The following is a 22,343-nucleotide window of genomic DNA, read 5'->3' on the forward strand; positions in this document are numbered from 1 at the left end:
CAAAACATAACCATGGACTCTTCTTTTTTTGGAACTTATGGATAGATATTAAACATGAATGGTAATGAACACATACGTTCCACTGCAGGTAATTATGAAGTAAAACCAAAAAGTTTCAGCAGGAGAAAAAAAGTGAGGCTGACTATATTTTATGTTGAAGACAAAGTACCCTGAAACCAGAATGATTAGCTGAGCCTGCAGACAAGGAGGAGAGAGTGGAAGATGATCCAGGGCATGGGAAGAATTAGGGAAATTCCTGGGGTGGGAAAAAGTTGATTATACTAACTAGACTCCACTGTTTAGAACACACGGAAGAAAGAAGAAAGGGAGGTGTACAGGGTCTAGACACATTCTGAGTCATACCTGACCTTTCTGACCATGCTTTCTTTCCACCCCCAGCCCTTACCGTGAACACTGATTTTTTAAAATATACTGAGTAGGTTGGCTAAAACTATGACTTGCATTGCTATAGAAGAGTCGGTATGGACAAGCATGGATAAAATCACTGAAGGAATAAGTTTTGAAGTGCACAAGATCCAGAAATACCTATCCTTTACATAGTCTAAAGGCTGAGAGGAAAAGATGAAAGTGAAGCAGGTGCAGTAAATGGGGAAGAAAGACTCCTATTTACCTCTCCCTTAAGTCACATACAGGGAGATGCTAGTGGCACTAGCACAACATACTCAATGATTTCCATTGGGATTCAAATAATTGATTGAATTTGTGAAACACTTTAGTTCACAACTAAAATCCCCTCATGTTATGGCCCAATTTATCTTTTAAAAAATACATATAACAATTTTTTAAAAAATTATATTGCATTAAATTTAATCCAATATATCAAAAATATTACCATTGCAACAAATAGTCAATAGAAAACTATGGAGACACTTCACATTTTTTTTTGTTCTCAGTCTTGAAATCAGGTGTGCATTTTATACTCGTAACATACGGCTATTTTTTTTCACTAGTTCATTGCATTTTTTATTTAGTTTTATTTTAGGCTCAGGGAGGACAGGTGCAAGTTTGTTGCATGGGTAAATTGTGTGGTGCTGAGGTTTGGGGTACTAGTGATCCTGTCTAGTTTTTCAACTCTCTCTCCCCACTTCGCCTCTGTAGTAGTCCTGAGCATCTACTGTTTCCATCTTTATGGCCATGAAATCATATTTTTTAACGAATATTTTGTCCTTGATATATTTGGGTATTGGCAATTATCTATTTTTGTGTGTGTTCCCCAAATCTTTAGAAATGTTAAGCCCTCTCCTATAAACCTGTCTTAAGACTGTCTTAGGTTCTTTTCAGTGGTTGTTAATTAGTTTATACCAAATAATTTTATAGAAGTTAAGCATTTATTGGAATATTTATCATTAATTAACTTGAATTTGAATATATTACATTTTTATATGTCTCTCTCTCTCTCTCTCTCTCTCTCTCTCTCTCTCTATATATATATATATATATATATATATATATATATATATGTATATATATAAAATAACTGTGGGTCAACAACCAGGTCTTCCTCAGATCTCATAATTCTAAGTAGACTTTAAAGTAATAAGGACACATTATTTATTTCATAAATTTGGTTGTAATTTACACATTTATCAATAATACACTAACTTCAGAGTTTCAGGAAGAAAGGTAATTGTAACAAGCTTATATTATGTTAGAGAAGATAGAAGAAAATAAGTTAAAGTAAAAAACAAGACATTCTTCTTTTCTACCTGTGGAATACTTTAACATGTATTTTATTAAGGCCTACCAGCGTTTAGTATTGTGATGGTCACTGTAGACTCTAGGCAGTGTTGATGTTTAATTTATTATTACTATTTCTCACCAGGGCAGTCGCTGGCATATTTTAGTGGTTCAACATATGGCAAAATAATGTATAGTGCAATGGTTAGGAGGTTAACTAGAAATTTGTCATGATTAATAATGAAATAATTGAAATTTTATTACATTTTTAAAGGAGTCATAAGAATATCTTCTAAAATGGATAGAGAACTGCAAGACGAGTATTGGGTAATCATTCAAGCCAAGGATATGATTGGACAGCCAGGAGCATTGTCTGGCACAGCAAGTGTATTAATTAAACTTTCAGATGTTAATGACAATAAGCCTATATTTAAAGAAAGTAAGTAAAAAACATTCTAAATCTTCATTACAATATAAATTTGAGTGTGTTAAATATAAGTGGATCTTAGAGTTTACATTCTGAAAGCACTAGAATTGTATAAACTAAATTTGTTGATTGTTCCAGTATAATTATTTTAATTCATGTTAAAAGTCAAATACAAATGAAATAACAATGTGTTAGTTTTCCATTGCTGCTGTAATAAATTGCCACAAAATTCATGGCTTAAAACAAATATATTATGAGGTCTCACTGGGTTATGATCAAAGGATTCAGGGAGGTGTTTCTTGCTATAGTCTTTAGGGGAATATTTATCTCCTAGTTTATTTAAGGAAATTCAGTTTATGTGTTTGTATAATTGAGGTCTCTGTTTTCTTGATGACTGTAAGCTGGGAAACATCCTTAATTCCTAAAGATCTCTTCATGGTTCTTTTGTTTGAGTGTGTGTGAGTTTGTTTTTATTTATGGCTCTTGATTTAGCCCACACATCCCAGAAGCAGCTAGAAGTGCCACATACTTTGCAGACTGACAACTCTCTAACCCACACATTTGCTTCTTCCACTTCTCAGCACTCATGTAATCAGACTGAACCCAGTTGGATAAGCAGAAAAATGTTCCCATGTCAAGGTCAGCTAACTAGCAACCTGAATTCTATCTGTGACCTTAATTCTCTTTTGCCACTTCAGGTAATATATTTATGGGTTCAGCAGAATTTAGACACAGATATCTTTGTGGGGTACTTCTTCTGCAAACTGTAGGTAATCATTTAAAATGACTATCTGTATTTATTTTTACTTTATAGCCAGAATAGGCCACATGTGCTCTAAAAATTTAAGTAATTACTACAAGCTAAATATAAGCACATGGTATGCTTCATAAAAAATTTCTTACAGAATCATTGAAGAAATTTCTTTTCTAGGAAATTTATTTTTCAGGGTATTCTGTTTTAGCTACAGAAATACATTTATACGCACTTCCAGAAAGCATGAGTAATTATCATGCTAGGAAGAAAATTTAATTAGCATGGAACAAAGCAAGAAGCCAATAAAAAATTATACTATAGCATGATTTCTTACATATTGTCTGTTTATAGACAGAAACAAAACTATCTTTTGATTATTTTTTTCCTCATCCTTTCTGTAGCTGGCCCCATCCCATGTCATTTTTAATGGCCCAAGTGAAACGTTGCTTTCACTGACAACTTTCTGGTAGAAGAGTCCATGAATAAGCACAGGAAGTTGGCATCCTACAAGTTTGCTTTTAAACCCTGAATTTACCATTCATTGGATTTACAGACATGATAATATCTGTTAACATGTGTGTGTGCACACAGACAAATGCACACACCTACGTAATACAGACGCTACTCAGTTTAGCCAACATAAGCAAGGTTATCAGATCTTTTTATTTTTCCATAAATATTACAAACCTCAATTTTTAATATCTGCTCTACCTCACAATTTCAATTATTGTCATATTAAAAATTATCACTATTATATGGGTTGAGAAAACAGTTACTCTGTGGATAGACTGTAGGCAAAGGGGCCAGAGTTGGTAATTTCATTTCTCTTCATGTAGTATAATATATGATGCATAGGACTGTGTCCACAGCATTAATATGGCCTCTAAAGGCAAGGGGATAATGTCAAGTTAAATACGAAATACATAGAACTTTATAAAATAATTGGCATCTAATATCTGAGAAAGAGTGGCTGGATTTATTATAAAATTGTGGTCCAAATTTTATGCAGATGATGACAAAAGACAAGTAGAAGGCTATGGAAGCCAGGAAGATTCCCAAAGAAACTTGTTGCAATAAAATGTCCTGAAGCTTCTACTACATTTCTCGGTTTCTCTCTGATTTTTCAAGACGTTAATATTAAAATATTTTGAATAAATTAGAAAATTTAAAATATGTTTAAAAATTATCTGTTAACCGAATCTGCATATGAGATGATGATATTACAATTAATACTTTCATTCAAATACGAGTGTGAGTGGACCTGATGCTGGCCTCCTTACTCTTGTACATCCGGTTTTCCCTTGTGGGAATCCCATTACCTTCCTCTCAATTTGAATACTCAATACCTATGCCCTCTGTTATGGGCAATACTCCCTACCCTCCCAATCAAAGGCATCTCTCAAACATCCCACTCCCTTGTGTTAACAGCGTCCTCTGCTGGTTCGTACCTAACAGCATCCAGACATGTTTATTACTGTTTTTTCTCACATCCTAAACAAAACAATACAAAAACACTTTCTTGACTTCACTTCCATACTCAGCTAAATAAAGATGCTTTGTATTTTTCCTTTCCCTTTAGAGAAAAATTTCTTATAAATGTTCTTAAAACTTACTGTTTTTAATTAACGACCTCAAAAGTCTCAAAACTTACTCCATATGAGTTGCATCCACATTACTTGACCAAACTAATCTGATCATTTCTCAATAACCTAAACGGAATTAATTGCAATGTCAGCTCTCAGTTCGATGACACTTTATTTCTTGGAAGAATTTGACGTAATCGATCAACCTCTCCTTGAAAACCTTAATATTCCATTCTCAATAGCGTTTTCTTTTATCTTACTAGTCCCCGTTTTTCTTCTTCTCTACATACTTTATATTTTGGAATATTGGTGAGCCGAGGCTTTGATGTTGTCTTTCTTCCTTTCTATAGTCATTCCTGTATGATCTTATCCAGACACATGGCTTTACATACCACCTCTGTGCTGACAACCTCTAAATATATATCTCCAGACTGAACTTCTCCGGTGAGCTTCACAAGAGTAAATCTGTCTAATCAGCATCTTCACATTTAAAATCTAACATACATTTAACCGAGCTCCTGATTTCAGCTGCCCCTTCCTCTGAACTCCCTCTTTCTACAGATTTTCCAACCTCAGATACTCACACATCCAGGTTTCATATTGTTCAAGCCAAAACCTTGCTTATTCTATTCAAACAGCACTGTTGTGAAGAATTAATGATCCCACTCAGATTATGGTGGCCATACCAAGTTCACCTATGATTTTAACCCAGCCTGAATTGATAACTTCCACAATCATGATAGTTTCTGACTTTCAATATTCTATGAGCAAATGCACACACACAACACACACATATACACACCCCCTCTTCCTTCCTTGCTTAAAAGTTTGAAGCTACTTCTACTTTTCTTTCTCTCAGAGTGAAAATTCAGTTCCTTGCAGGTGTTGTTGTCTGAGTCTTAGAAAATATCCAAGATGTGAACACTTCTCACCAAATCCATCCCTACCACCTTGGCTCACACCACCGTCTTATTTTATCTCTATTAGTGCAACAGGCTCCCATCTAGACTCTCTGCTTACGCCATCGTTCTTCTTTAGTTTATTTTCAACACAGGATTGTAATCTTGTTAAAATGCAAGTTTGATCATATTAATCAGAGAAGTCAGTCCTTAGGTTTAGTAGCACCCAAAGAGTCTTAAAAGTCTGAGTAGTCTGCCACGGTCCAGCCCTATCCCATTACCTCTTGAAACCTTAGTGTTTCTATCTGCCCCTAAAAACAGAAATCCCATTTGACCCAGCTCTTTTCAATCTATCTTTCTTTGCATTTCCTCTAATGCTAATAAAATGCAGGCTCAGACTCTCAAAATCAAACTATTGTTCTTGGAATGAAACTATTTGCATTTAGACTCTCCCACATTTACTCTGCATGTATATTTATCAATAACCTCAGGTATCAGAGATGTTAAAGAAAAAAATGCAAATTATTTCCATCAAATTTAATTTATGATGGTTGAAGCTTACAACAAAAACTAAAACATGAATATTGAGGAGATATGCATGTAAATGGAAATAATATTGGTGATAGGCTTTCCTAAGATATATTTGAGAGATGATGATAGATGATCAAATAGGATATTAGAAAATGTTTATATTTCAAAAAATAGGAGCGATTATATATGGGAGCAGAGAGAGAGGAAGGAAGGAAGGAAGGAAGGAAGGAAAAAAGATTAAGAACAAGTAACTGGAAAAGGTAGGTGTGGGATTCCTTACAGATCATATATAAAGAATGCTGTAATTGAAAGTTTCCTATGGTAAATATTTATCAAAAATATTTCAAATTTTGTTTTAAAGGTTTATACCGCCTGAGTGTCTCTGAATCTGCACCTACTGGGACTTCCATAGGAAGAATCATGGCATATGATAATGACATAGGAGAGAATGCAGAAATGGAGTACAGCATTGAAGAGGATGATTCACAGACATTTGACATCATTACTAATAATGAAACTCAAGAAGGAATAGTTATATTAAAAAAGGTAGACATGTTAAAATTATTTGTCTTACAGAATAGTGTAAAATTAAAGCAAGTCATATTTTGTGTAGCTGGTTAGTTTTATCTTATTAAATAATTGAAATGAGATCCTGTAATTTATGTTTTTTGGAGGAAAGGACTTTAGAGATGAGGTAATTATTACAGGGCTTCTAGAATTACATGCAGGACATTTTTAATTCAAATAAAAGAAAACTCTTTGAAAAATATCTTAAATACTTGGAAATTCATTCTCAGTTTCATTAGATGTTTATGTCCTCAAAAGTATAATTGTATTCCTAAATGAAAATAAGTGACAATATACATACAGATTTGTAATGTCTAATTAACAATTATATCAAAGAGATCCATGTATATAAAAAGTAAAACCTAGCTGAAAGTTCCCCTGACACTGAATTTTACAGGTAAAATCTTTTTTCTTTTTTCTATTATACTTGAAGTTCTGGGGTACATGTGCAGAACATACAGGTTTGTTACATAGTTATACACATGCCATGGTGGCTTGCTGCATCCATCAACCTGTCATCTACATTAGGTATTTCTCCTTATGCTATTCCTTCCCTAGCCCCCAACTCCCTGACAGGCCCCAGTGTGTGATGTTCCCCTCCCAGTGTTCATGTGTTCTCATTGTTCAACTCCCACTTATGAATGAGGAGATGGGGTCTTTCGTTTCCTGTTCTTGTGTTAGTTTGTTGAAAATGATGATTTCCAGCTTCATCCACGTCCCAGCAAAGGACATTAACTCATCCTTTTTTATGTCTGCATAGTATTCCATGGTGTAGATGTACCACATTTTCTTTATCCAATATATTATTGATGGGCATTTGGGTTGGTTCCAAGTCTTTGCTACTGTGAACAGTGCCACAATAAACATACACGTGTAGGTGTCTTTATAATAGAATGATGTATAATCCTTTGAGTATATACCTAGTAATGGGATTGTTGGGTCAAATGGTATTTCTAGTTCTAGATCCTTGGGAATCACCACACTGTCTTCCACAATGGTTGAACTAATTTACACTCCCACCAACAGTGTAAAAGCATTCTTATTTCTCCACATCCTCTCCAGTATCTGTTGTCTACAGAATTTTTAATGATCACCATTCTAACTGGCATGAGATGGTTTCTCATTGTGGTTTTGATTTTCATTTCTCTAATGAGCAATGATGATGAGCTTCTTTTCATGTTTGTTGACTGCATAAATGTTTCCTTTTTAGAAGTGTCTATTCATATCTTTTGCCCACTTTTTGATGGGGTTGTTTGTTTTTTTTCTTGTAAATTTGTTTAAGTTCTTTGTAGATTCTGGATATTATCCTTTCCTTTTTTCTAAGTAATATCTTGGGTTACTAAAGCCATTTCTTCTGTGTACGCTGTATTTCTTCTCAGAAAGTGGATTTTGAGCACCAGAACCACTATGGTATTAGAGCAAAAGTTAAAAACCATCAAGTAGATGAGCAGCTCATGGAATACCACACTGAAGCTTCCACCACTTTTATTAGGATCCAGGTGGAAGATGTTGATGAGCCTCCCCTTTTCCACCTTCCATATTATATATTTGAAGTTCTTGAAGAAAACCCACAAGGATTATTTGTAGGCATGGTATCTGCCACAGACCCAGATAATAAGAAATCTCCTATCAGGTATGTCTGTAAGGTCACTTTTGCATTAACAAATAAGAAACATTAATTAGATTAAAAATAAAATTGCATGTAAATTTAAACAATGTTATATCTGTATCTATATTTCTGTACACCATAATTAATTTGTAACAATTTAAAATTAAAATAGAGAACATCAATGTTGGTTAAGATGCAGTAAAATTGGTGATTTCAAACATATGCAAGAAAGAGGCAACTACCAATTAAAATTCAGTGCCATGTATTGCACTGAAAAGAGGAAAGGAGGTAAGAGAAAAAGAATTGTTTTTTAAATCCTCAATCAGAGCTGAAACACAGCTGATCAAAATGTGGCTTATTCAAATACTATTTTCTTGACATGATATTCAAAAATTGAGAAAGCTTTTATAGTCGTCCTTCACAACCTTTCTGCCACCAGGAACCAGTTCAGTGGGAGACAATTTTTTCCACGGTTGATGGGGTGGAGGGGAATGGTTTAAGAATGAAACGGTTCTGCCTCAGATCATCTGGCATTGGATTCCCGTAAGGAGCTCTCAACCTGCATCCCTCACATCCACAGTTCACAACAGGTTTTGCGCTCCTATGAGAATCCAGTGCTGCTGTGGATCTGAGAGGAGGTGGATCTCAGACAGCAAAGCTGGCTGGCCTGTCCTCATCTCACGCTGTGTCCTCAGGTTGCCAACAGGCCATGGATAGGTAGCAGTTCATGGCTTGGGGGTTGGAGACCTGTTTTACAGGATACCACTTAAAGGAGTTCAAAGGGTTAGAAATCTAATCTTGTATTACAATTAAACAAGTATTTGTCATCTAGTAAAATAGTCTGTTATTTTCGGTTTCTATGTTATAATTTATTTTATATTATTTTATTTTATTTATTTTATTTTTATTTTTATTTTTTTGCTTTAGTGTTTGAGGTATAGTCTCCTTGGATATTAAAAAAAAAAAAAAAGTTGTTACGTAACATTTTTGCTAACATCTTTTCTTACTCACCTATTTTCCATAAACTTTAATGTACTAATTAAAATGGTGGCTACTGCTTGGCTTTGTGAAGGCCTTGCTGTAGCAAATGAAAAATTCAATTTATTTTTTGATACGAAGAAATGTTACCGTTCTTCCATTATAGTTCTTGTTTATAAAACGTTGACTTCTGAGAGGCTTATACAGTTCTTAGTCATAGAGATTTTAGTGATTGCATAAGTGTGTATCAATTATTTACTTTAAAAATATATCTATATAACTATTAATTGTTCTCGGAACATTAAACAATATGGAATTTTGAAAAATGCTTTGATGATTAAGATGTTCAATATGTTATCATTTATAATAATAAAGTACTGGACAATATTAATTTTAGGAATGTTAAGTAAATAAATTATGGTTTATGATACTTGTGAAGTATAGATAATACCACTGCATATGTTTTAAAGCACAATAATATGCAGTGAAGAATTGCATGCTTACTACAATGTGAAAATACCACATATATGAAGAAAAATGTAAGGTGCAACCAAATATTAAGAGTTGTCATGATTTTTAGTATAACCATTGGTGTCTACTTACTTGAACTTAGAAGTATTTTAGTTAATAATTTCCACTTTTATACCAGAAATTATTTTTTAAAATAACTTGTATCCATCAAAGGAATACGTTTTAATGATCTGACAGATGTTATTTCATATAAAAGTGCTTTTAAATAATATTGCTTTTCATACATTTTGTGATCACAAAGGATACAGCAGTTTTTGTTGTTGATATTGCTGATGATTTTTCCATATGATATAGTTTGATTTAACAAACATTCAAAATTGATCATAAAAGCAATATCAGATGCAGACGAACTATCCACTTCAGCACATTTCTGGAGATTTCTTTTTTATTTCCTTTGTTTATCTCTGTTTTTCTTTGTAAGCAAAAAATCTCCAAAATATTTGAACATAAAATGCAAAATGATTTCAATTTGAGTTTTAATTTGATAATATCTCTTCCTTAATACTCACTGCATGGTAAGAGCTATAAAAACAAAAAGAAATATTAGGACATTGTATTTTAGCCTTAGGGATGTTTCATTGTTTTGGGAGAAACAGTAACACATATTAAACATTGTAAATTAACCCCAATTCATTAAACTCATATTAGTTTTTCCTACTAAGAATCACCTGCTGTTGCTGTAAAGCACGGAGATTTCCAAACTCAGTTTCATCAAATCTTGGATGGGATAAAATAAACTGGTTTAACAAAATATTCTTGCTATAACTGAAGTCAGAAAAGCTTGAGGAGTAAGATCTACCTTGATATGAATTCTAGTAACAAACCATATGTCAATTTTAAAAAATGGGGCACAGAAATGATGAAATAATGTAATATTTAGACTTGAAAGTGAGCTGATAGAATTGTTTTAAGGAGCCTAGCATGGTAAAAATTAAAGGAGTGCAAAACCAACTGTAATAAAATTACTATCATAAAATCATTAAGACCTTCATAAGAAATTAGTCTTAAAATTTCTATTTTATCTCTAAGACTGTGTATTATTTCAGATATTATCTCAGGGACTAAATGTTTATATCCTTCAAAATTCAAATTTGAAATCTAAATGCCAATGAAATGGTATTAGAAGGTGAGCCCCATATTTAATATCCTAAATCCCAATGAAATGGTATTAGAAGATGGGTAGAAGAAAGTGGATTCTATAGGAATGAAGTTACAAGGGCGGAACCTTAATGAATGGGATTAGTACCCTTACCCAGGGGAACCCAGATAGCTCTCTCAGCCTCTTTTTGCCTGTGAGGACACAGAAGTCAGCAGTCTGCAACTGAAAGAGGGCCCTTGTCAGAAGCCAATCATGCTGGCATCATAATCTCATGCTTTCAGCCTCCAGAAATGTAACAAATAAATATCAGTTGTTTATAAGCTACTAGTCTATGGTAATTTTTAATAGTATTTTGGGTGACTAAGACAATTGCCTTATTTTTCTGGACTTCAGATATAGGGATTACTCTTTTACTTTCATTGGGTATGATTTACTTTTTGGACATTATTGAAGTTTCCTTTTAAATTAAGCCTAAAGTCAAATTTTGAAATAATTTGTAAATATGAGAAATATGATGGATTATTTTCCATTAGAAAAAAAAAAGAACAAATAAAACCCAAAGCAAGCAGAAAAAAAAAAATAGAAATAAAAACAATTAGATCACAAGCAGTGAAATTGAAAGCAATGGATAAATACAATGAAATCAAGAGCAGATTCTTTCAAAATTTTGCAAAAGTGTATTAATCTCTATTGAGAAAGACCAAGGGGCAAACAGAAGGAGAGAGATAAGACAAAAATTACTATTAGCAGAGTTGAAAGAGGGAGGATACATATTGATCCCACAGACACTAAAAAAGATTATAGGAACTACTTTGAACAATTCTATATCTATACATTCAGATGAAGTTCTTGAGAGAATCCACCAAAATTTATATTGAAAGATAAATAACCTTAGCATGTACAACATATACATGTATTTACAAACAACCATATATGTACAACCACATAAATATGTACACAAGCACATGCATACACACAAGCATATATATATCACCAAAAAGTCCGTTGAAAACCTTTACAAAAACAAAGAGCAGTTCCAGTAAAAATTGATGCCACTGATAAACTCTACCATATGTTACAAACAAAACTACATGTCAATATTCCTCATAAACAAATAAGAAAATTCTTTACAAATAATAGTAACTCCAGCTATTTGTGAAAAGGACAGTATATCCATATCAACTGGAGTGCACCCAGGAATGCAAGCATATATCTATATATTAAAATATTTTCTATAAATGACCATATTGACAGATTTATTTAAACAGCCATATATCTTCTCAACGGACAAAAAACTTGACAATATTCAAAATTAATTCATCATAAAAACTATCAGCACAATATGAATAGATGGGAAGATTCTTAAACAGATACAGAGTATCTGCAAAAAAAGTGCAGCTAATATATACTTAATTATGGAATATTATGTGCATTTTCCCTAAGACTGGAAACAACGTAGGAATGTATTCTTTCACCAGTTCAAATCTGTAATATTAGAAGTTCTGGCCATACAATAAGCAAGAAAAAGAAATAAAAATATACAAGCTGAAGAGAAATAATGTAGTTTTCTTTATTTGCAGATGACTTGATTATCTACCAAGATAACTCCATGAAATTCACAAAAATGCCCAGTAATAAGTGAGTTTATCAAGGTAGAAAGATACAAGATTATTATAAATTAAATATAAACTAACCATAACACCCAGCAATCCTACTGCCAAGCATTTACCCAGGAAAGAAGAAAACTTTGTGTTTGGGGTTGAATTGTGTCTCAAAGAGACATGTTGAGTCCTAACATCTGGTACCCCTGCACGTGGCCTTGCTGAAAAGCAGAGTTATTGTGGAGGTAAATAGTTAAGATAGGGTCACACCTGAGCAGATATGTCCTTAATCCAAAATGACTGATGTTCTAATAAGAAGGCAGACTCTGGGAGAAGACCACCAGGTGAAAACCAAAGCAGAGATCAGAGCAATGCATCTCCAACAGAGGAATAGCAAGGACTGCCAGAAATCACTGGAAGCTGGAACCAGGAAGGAAGGATTAACCCCTACAGATTTCAAGGGAAGCATGGCCTTGTTGACATTTCCATTTTGATAAATCTAAAAATATTAATGTGTTGTTTTCAGCCACCCAGCTTGTGGTGTTTTGTTGTAGCAGGCATAGAAAACGTATTCACTTACTTTGACATGACAACCTGTATGTAGGCCTTTATGGCAGCTTTATACATGATCTGCAAAAACTGGAATTGACTCAAATATCCTTCAATAGGTGAATGGATTTCAAAATCTAATGAACAGAAATAAGTAAAGCCTGTGGTACCTAAACTAAAAAGATCTGTAAAAGAAAAGCAGAGTGATAAAACCGTTCTGTGGCATTACGTGATGGTAAACACATGACTATTCACTGGTCCAAGTTCACAGGATTTTCTATGACATAGAGTAAAATATTAATTACTGTAAACTCTGGAAAATAATTAAACAAAACTTTGGAAATATTTATAAAATGGAAGACAAACTGTTGCAAATATACTTTGTTATATTATGAACAAATACCATAATCAAAAGGAGGGAAATTAGGAAAATATAACCTAAGTCATTTTGGAAAAGAGTTTTTTAATTCTACATTTTTCTAGAGACAATAAAATGGCTATTCAGGAGAAATAGACTCTACATACTGAATGCATTTTTTACATAGGTCCTGTTTAGTGATTGCAGTCCTGCTCTACATGCATTCTGGGATTGAACACACACGTATATATACTGTAGATAATGAGAGTAAAATTCATTATTGTCAAAGGAAATGGTTACAAATAAGAAAATGAGAAAAGTTACATGGAGGTGTGGCACTGGATTAAAATCTTATGCACTAATGCCTTCTTAATATACGTATCGATAGAAGGAATGATACGGAAATAAATATAGATGTGTTTGTATGCATGAGCATACATACATGTATTTCCTGTTGATGTCAGCTCAAAGGACTTAATAAACAATGAAACACAAGAAGAAGTTATGGGAATGCTTAGCACCTAGGTCTTGCTTTCTGATATTATTCTTAAATCAAAAATACTGCAATTCATCTGATAACTGGAATCCAGAGCTGTTTTAAGGAAAACACAAGATTATCCTGGAATCTCTTGTGCTTCCAGAACTAAAGTATTCAAAAATGAATGGAAGGATGAAGGTGTATTATAAGAGCCCAGGAAACATACTGAAATTACTCCAAAAGTCCAAAGTTGTAGTAAATATGTAAGGAACTAATATGTAACAATATTTGGTTTATAGAATGAGTTTGGGGTTTCTTTACACATTAGAAAAAATGCGAATTAATACTGATATAAATAAATAAAGGGATGTTTTTTCTTAAATAGCTATTGTGATTAAGTATAGAAGAAGTAAATGAATAATAAATCATCTTTAGCCACCAAAGACATAGCAATTGTTAACATTACTACCCCAACTTTAACCTAGAGAAATGGGGCCATCATCACCTAATCAAGTGTTCAAGGTTAATATCACCATTAATGAGATATGATTAACATCATGAATCCCTGATATGATAGCCTAAGAAAGTATATCACGTCTGTGATATTCCTGCCAAAAATATGTAACCTTCATCTAGTCATGAGAAAGCATCAGACATATCCAAATTGAGAGACCCACTATAAAATAATTGACCAGTATTCTTCAATAGCATCAAGGTCTTGAGAGACAAGAACATTGAGGAATTGTGGAGGAGACTAAGGACACAGGAAAATGAAAGACAATATTGGATTCTAGATTGGATTTTAAGAGTAAAAGAATATGAATGAAAAAAAGCAGTAAAATTTAACTATAGCTTGCAGTTTGGTTAATTACATTATAGCAATTAATTTATTAAGAAGATTAAGATTTTATATAAGATTTTAACATTAGGAAAAGCTGAGTGAAGAGCACGTAGAAATGCTGTGTGCTATTTTTGCAACATTTATGTAAGTCCCAAATTATTTCAAAGTATGTTTTTAATTGGATTAGTAGAAAAATTCCAAATTTTGAATTTTGCTGAAGTGATGATGGTACATATCTAAGTAAGTTAGCGTTTACCTATTTATGAATTTTCTGATGTTTGTCTCCCAAGTTTTAAAAATGGAGTGCAAGGACAAAATACATATGTATTTTACATAGATGTAAAATTTAAGTAAAACTTACCTCAAAGTCAAAGAAATTTTGTCCAGTGAAGGTGGAGTAGGGAAAAAACTTACATAATGAGAATTTGTGGTTTTAAAATGGTTAAGAAATATAATATATATTAAATATTACTGCTTATATAGCTTTCTACTCTAGTCACTCTTTCTAGAGAACCACATATATGTTTATTTATGTTTTAATTTATTAATGGGACCTGAACCAATTTATTGTTATTGTGGTTCTTCTTACTAAATTCTAACAGATGCTTATTAAACTATTAAAGACTACAACTTCCTATCAAATTTTAAATGGGCTTTATGTACAATAACATTTTACAGAAATAGGATTAGATGTTTAATTCAAAATAGCAACTGTTAAAACACTGTATAATTTTGCCAACAAGTATATTATGTGCAAAATGCAACCACTGTGGATATTTGGGAGAAAATACTTATAAATATTTAAAATGGAGTACAGTTAAAACTGAACTCCTCTAAAACTTAGTTCTTTGCAATTTCTACTAAATCCTTACTGAATACCAAGTTACAAAGTAGTACATTATTTTTGGAAACTTTTGAATTCAAAATTAAAATATTTTCATCTTTGCCACGTCATTATGGTAAACTTCATCGATATCTCATCAAAATCTTCAGGAACATACATTCAATGAGAAACCATTACCGAACCCTAGTTATTACTCCTCTTTGATTTTTATTATTAATTATTTCCATGTAGATGAGACATGCAGAGTATTTCAAACGCTTCTTTCATTGTGGAGTTGGAGATCATTTTTCAGTATTTTTTTTTATGGAGGTACATTGTAACCTGGCTTTCTTCCATGCGTAATCAATCTACAAGCACATTAGAACTCTTATATTTTACTTTTGTTTTACATGTATATATATCACAAATATATATTTTATATGTAAAAATAAAGGTAATATATAATAAATACACATGATGTGATACATCACATACATATACACACGTGTATAATATATAATAAAACATATGTATCATATATTAAATATAAATATATGTATAATACATAATATATAATGAAACATATATATTATATAGAACATATATAATGTTATAAAATATAAAATATGTTAGTCTATTATATAGCATTTACTCTTTATCAAATTGTTTTCTTTAAACCAAAACAGTTGTTATATAACAAGTCAAGTAATTCTGGTAAAATGAACAGATTAGCAAGCAGCACCTGTGGCGTAGGAAAGAGATCAGTACTAGTCTAGGCTGAAGATCTATTTTAGTTTGCTTCATAGAAAAAAAAAGATTCACGATCATTAATTTTTACCCCCACTTATTTGTATTTCTCTTCATTTCACAAATGGCTTTTGCCATTTGTAAAGCAAGTCGTTAATCTATTAACATTCTTTTTTGACATGAGAATGAGTGATGTTATTTAGATTTAGCATTCATCAATTTAAACCTAAAGTCATTTTACATTTTTTTCTTTCCCTACTGAGTTGAATCTTAAATACAGGAATATACTATTTTAAAAATTGTCAATATTATGTATTGACTGTGTAGAGCATGTATGTCTTATTAAGACATCTTACTGCTTAAAGAGTACTATGTCACACTGTTATATAGATATAATAAAAACATTAAGGAATACTTTTCTTTGGGTTCAGGTATTCTATTGCTAGAAGCAAAATGTTCAGTATTGATGACAATGGCACAATCACTACAACTAGCCCACTGGATCGGGAAATCAGTGCCTGGTACAACCTAAGTATTACAGCCACAGAAAAATGTAAGTACTCATTTGGATCCAATACAGTTTGCCATACTTCTTAAACAATTACACAATTTCTTTTTTAATCATATTATACTTAGCTTTTGTAACACTGGATAACAAATTTTCATTTTTTTTCTTTTTCTAATATTTAAAACAATTCTACATCATTAATCCCATTTTATATCTATATGGGAAAAACATGTAAGTGTCATTTTTTTTACTACCATGCAATCAATACTGAACCAAAAACAATTAGGTTTGACCTTTTAAGCTTCAATAGCAACGTAAATAAACAACCTGACCAGTGGAAAACAGGACATTACATAAAACTGTTTTAAAAAGCACCTAGCTCCATTTGTTAACTACCTTGAAAAGCTTTCACCATAACAATTATACCGATTATAGGAAAGAGATGTTCCATTTTAACATTTTTTTGTCCAGCAAATGAAGTTCATTGTGCATAGTCTCTTTTCTGGAAAGCTTCCTAAATTAAGCACAATGCTATTTATCAGCATGCCAGATAAATGAATAAAACTACCAACTCTTTTAAAGTGCAGCTGTGAGGTTATATATATATATATATATATATATATATATATATAGAGAGAGAGAGAGAGAGAGAGAGAGAGAGTACGGTAATACCAAAGTTTTAATTTTTAATTTGAATTTAATTTCAAGCAAAGTTTAGTAACACAAAGATAAAAACTTTAAATGAATTTCTCAATAATTTTCCTTCAGTTTATTTACAAGTGAATTACATTATATAACTTATTTAAGCAAAAATATTCTATGATGATGTATGTGTAAAAACCATAACAATACAAACTTTAGTTTTCTGATTAATTTCTTTTTGAAATCAATAGAAATATCTTTTTATTTTCATTAATCTATTTTCAATCTAAATGTCACACAATAGAGAAGAGTCTCAAAATGATAAATACTAATGGTTTCCGTATTTCCCAAAAGGCGTGGATGTGTGTGTGTGTGTGTGTGTGTGTGTTTGTGTGTGTGTGTGTAATAAATCTTACAAATTCAATTTTTCATTAATTGAAAATTTCAATTTCTATCTTAATTGGAACTATTATTGTTGGGAAAATATAATTACAAGGAAAATCTCATCCCAGCCCAGAAAACCTCTCTGCAAAGGTAGAACAGAGAGAAAAATTTTATTACTGGAAATCAATAAAACACAATGTAATGTTCATCATAGGAAATGGAAGAGATGCCCAAGATGAAAAGAAATTTCACCTTTTTATGTAGTCAAATAGATACAATCCATTATATACATGTCTCAAGTTAAATGTTGTCTAGATGTTCAAGTATGAAGACTAACACCATTTGTCACATAGAATTCACTCTATATTCGCTGGATAGTTCAAGTGACCACCTTCTTTTGCTAATTGATTTTATCCAAAGGACAACTTGACTTTTCCTGTCTTGATGACAAGAGGGAGTTCTACAACTTAGAACAAGTTGGTTGCTAGAATTAGTTTCCTATCCTTTCACAAATCTAGGATATAGGGGTGCTGTATACCTTGAAGATTACATTTCAAAGAGATGGTCACCATTACTTGAGAAATGCAATCCTGGATGCCAAAGCTTGCAGCAAGCTTATTGAACTTTTAAAAGATTACCATACACTTCAAAGAGACAAAGAACTTACAACTACAATGTTTTTTCTGTGTATGTGTGTGTGTGTGTGTGTGTTTATAAAGGCTCTGAAAAAAGGAAGAAAGGAAAAAAAAATTTCCCTTGTTTTCAACAAGGAGAATCAGCTCTGTAATTTTTAATTTGCATTGCTCTTTCAAATTACCATTACAAAGAGCACATGTATTTTAAATAAAAACACATAGACAAAGTAAAGAATCAATGCCCCATACCCCTTTGGGAGGCCGAGGTGGGTGGATCACCTGAGGTTAAGGAGTTGACCGCTACCATGGCCACAGCCCCCTGCTCAAGCAATTCTCCCACCTCAGCCTCCCAAGTAACTGAGACTACCATGTACACTACCACACACAGCTAATTTTTTGGATTTTTAGTAAAGACGAGGTCTCACTCTGTTGATCAGGCTGCTCTTGAACTCCTCAGCTCAAGTGATCCTCCTGCCTTGGCCTTCCAAAGTGCTGGAATTTAGAGGTGCAAGTCACCATGCCTGGCTAGATTCACACATTTTTAATAAATCCACATAATGTCATAGTTCAGTTGCAATTTATTTTCCCCAACTCTTTTCTGTTGTACATTTGAGTTGTTTATAATAATTTGGATGCCATGCAAATAACTCTGGAATGTATTTAATTGGATCATTTTCTCGTATACTTATAGCTTAGACTTTAGCTTCATTTTAACAGATTGGGTCACAGATATGAGTAGTTTATATTTCATCATCCATTACTAGAGTTGGTTTATGCTGTTATTTTTCAGCATTCTGCCATCACTGGGTACTGTTTTATCACATATGACACAAATGGCATGGACTAACCCGCCAGTCTTCTTACCTGTGGTGAGAGGCTGTGTGAACATCATGATAGCACAATGTGTCAACTGCAGGCCATTTGGCCCAACACTTCTGCTCCTAACATCGACCAGGCACATTGACAATGTCTAAACACAGTTTGGATTGACACACTGGGGTGGGAGGGATGCTGCAGACAATTAGGGAAGAGAGGTCAGGGATGCCACTAAGCATCCTACAATCCACAGGAGAATCCTCCATAACTAAGAATCATCCAGTCTAAAATATTAACAGTAGTGGCAGTGAGAAAGTCTGCTTTAATATAAATCGAATTTTCTCTCCTGTGAATTTCTAGTTTACGTATTTTTTTCTGAAATGTCTTTTTTATATCAATTTGAAAGATTTAAACGTTTTAACCACAATATTCTTTCATTAGGTTTTTTGGATTTCCTGGCTCACTTAGAAAATCTTCACAACTCAATGTTTATATAAAAACTTCACATATATCTTATTATAACTATGTAACTTTAAAATATAGACTTTTTAATTCTTTGTTTTTAAAAGCTACATTCTAAATTTCAGTGGTTCACAGAACTGATTGCTATTTTTGTTACAGCACTGCAGCTATAATCTTAGGCAAGTAATTTAACTGTACTCGGTTTATCAATGTTTTCATCAGTAAAATTGGGGAGGATAATAATCCATGTGTTGATCAAGATCGAATGAATTAATACAAAACTTTAGTTCCTGGACTCTTGCAAGCTGTCTGTACACATATCTTTTTACTACTTTTTCTCATCCCCTATTACAGCCTATGGCAGGTAAAATGCACCCAATAAATATTGCTTGGTTTGGATATACTGAGCACAGAATTTTTTTTTCTAGGCTGTATTGTTGATAAATATGTGAATCATAGATATTCTGTCCTCAGATAGCTTTTTTCAAGTAAAATAAAAATACACCACATAGCCTCTAGTGTAATTTTAATGACTTAGCTTCTAAAAACAGTATTAAAATATTTTAAATTTAAAAATTGTATATAATTTTAAATATATAATATATAAAAATATATTATGTTATAAAAATATATAATAAATTGTTAAATTGTATATATTCAAATTGCAGACAATATAGAACAGATCTCTTCGATCCCTGTGTATGTGCAAGTTCTCAATATCAATGATCATGCTCCTGAGTTCTCTCAATACTATGAGACTTATGTTTGTGAAAATGCAGGCTCTGGTGAGGTAAGAACACATTATAAATTACAAAATCTAAACAATATATCATTGTTTCAAAATATGTAATTACTTCATATATTTTACAATATTTCATACATTATATATTAACATATTTAATATTTATAATTTATATACTTATTGTAATTCTATATTATATTCAATAAGCAAGAATTATATATATTAAACTTCATAATATATAATAATTTTTGTCATGCATTCATCTTATTTTGAAACATCAACAAAAGTAACTTTAGTCTATTTATATTAATTACATGCTTTTATGTTGTGAGCTCCATATGATATTTTGTTTTAATTTTTAAAAACATGCAATTCAAGTTGTCTACTTTACAATTCTTCAAATGTTTTAAAAAATCTGCTAACAATAGTGATTCAGTAGTTTGCCTTTATAGTATATTTATTATTCAGTAGTTCATTTATACTTTGCCAATAGAATAAAGAAAAAACTTTTGATTGTGTAGTTTAAATAATCACATTTAAGTTTCTTTTTTTTTTCTTACTCCTCATTAGGTACAGGTAAAATGAGATAGAAAGATAAATATATGGAGGGAAAATATGCTACAATGTTTTTATGTAGTCTTTAATCACTACATCAGACATAGCAACACATATAAAACTCAGTTTTATACGAATTACTAGATATGTAATTCTATGAGAATTACATATGTATTTCATGAGAATTCATATGTAATTCATGAGAACATACTTATTTTGAAATACATTATCATTACTTCACAATTTATTTCACACACTTTCTTATCTGCTGCTCACTTTTTTATTTGTAAAATTTGATATTTAAATTAGAATGTTATTTATGTACTTCTCAGTTCCAGTACTTAATAAACTAACATAATTATCAGGTTTCTTAGAGTACATAAAAGATTATTAAATACCATTGGTTTTCTTTAAAAAATGGCAACTAATGTAAAAAATTTTACAGTCTAGTGTTCATAGTATTAAATAAGTATACAGACACTATCAACTCAATTATTCTAAGTAGCCTTGAATTTATCAACAAAGCTACTCAGGGAACATTTGGATTTTACAAAAGCAGAAATTACATTTTTCTATAAATAAATGGTAGTAGCGAAAGTTATATTTGATCTTCAATTTCCTGCTATGCTAGCAAATAGGCATATCTTAAGAAATAGGTATATCTTAACTGTTGCTGATTATTAAACTGCAGCATAGTGAAAATCGTCAATAGTTCTTGAAATGATTGTGAATTTCATTAAGCTATGTGTATTTTTATAAATGTTTTCACTGGAAATAATGATCAAATCTTGCCTATAAATTTTTCCTAAAATGTTTTGAAAACTGTAATAGAATTGTTATAAACATACAAATGACTTTAAAAAATTAAAGCACTCATTTCTAAAGGGTTAGAACCCAAGGATTTGGGGAAAGTAAAAGGTGGATATAAAAATTTCTCTACTGTGTTGCACTTTCCCTAGAACCAAAATTGAACTATTTTAGAATTGTATGGACATAGAGTATAGGGTAGAAGAGATCACAAAAGCAGAATGCACATAAACTGGGCCCCATGGCTCCTGCAGAAATTAGGCTTAGATATTTTTCTTCAAATTTGATACCATAAGTCTATTATGTACTTAGAAATTGGACATATCTGATGTTCCCAAGCATTTCAAACACATCTGGTTACTTAGACATATTGACAAATATAACAAGCAAATTTAAACAATAACATGTAAATCTAATAAATGATACTTTAAATGTGGCACATCAACTTTCTTAAAATACAAATAATTTTTGAAATGATGTATCTTATAATTTTCTAACGAATATATATTAAATTTACATATTGGATGAAACATTTCTAGAATTATAAGTAAAATTATGGTTTATATTTATTATTATATTTTATATTTTGAGTATGATTAGCATATAATTATATTTTGAATACAACTAGTATAGTAAATTAAATTATTTCATTCATTTCATGTACATATGAAGTGTACATATAAATACAATATAAATGTAGTTAGATTATCCATTGATTA

At 31.8% G+C, this 22,343-nt stretch overlaps 1 protein-coding gene across 4 annotated transcripts in view; it reads left to right on the plus strand.

Moving 5' to 3' along the window:
• The window catches only part of CDH19 (cadherin 19), a 190,283-nt gene that overhangs the window by 140,426 nt on the left and 27,514 nt on the right, over nucleotides 1–22,343 (plus strand). For all 4 annotated transcript variants that reach the window (XM_074383278.1, XM_010336734.3, XM_074383279.1 and 1 more), the window contains exons 5-9: nucleotides 1,973–2,137; nucleotides 6,254–6,438; nucleotides 7,839–8,092; nucleotides 16,505–16,626; nucleotides 20,189–20,310. In XM_074383278.1, the coding sequence (XP_074239379.1) occupies nucleotides 1,973–2,137; nucleotides 6,254–6,438; nucleotides 7,839–8,092; nucleotides 16,505–16,626; nucleotides 20,189–20,310 (848 nt within the window). The remainder of the gene's footprint in view (nucleotides 1–1,972; nucleotides 2,138–6,253; nucleotides 6,439–7,838; nucleotides 8,093–16,504; nucleotides 16,627–20,188; nucleotides 20,311–22,343) is intronic.

This window comes from Saimiri boliviensis, chromosome 13 (assembly GCF_048565385.1).
Source record: "Saimiri boliviensis isolate mSaiBol1 chromosome 13, mSaiBol1.pri, whole genome shotgun sequence".
Classification (NCBI taxonomy): Eukaryota; Metazoa; Chordata; class Mammalia; order Primates; family Cebidae; genus Saimiri; species Saimiri boliviensis.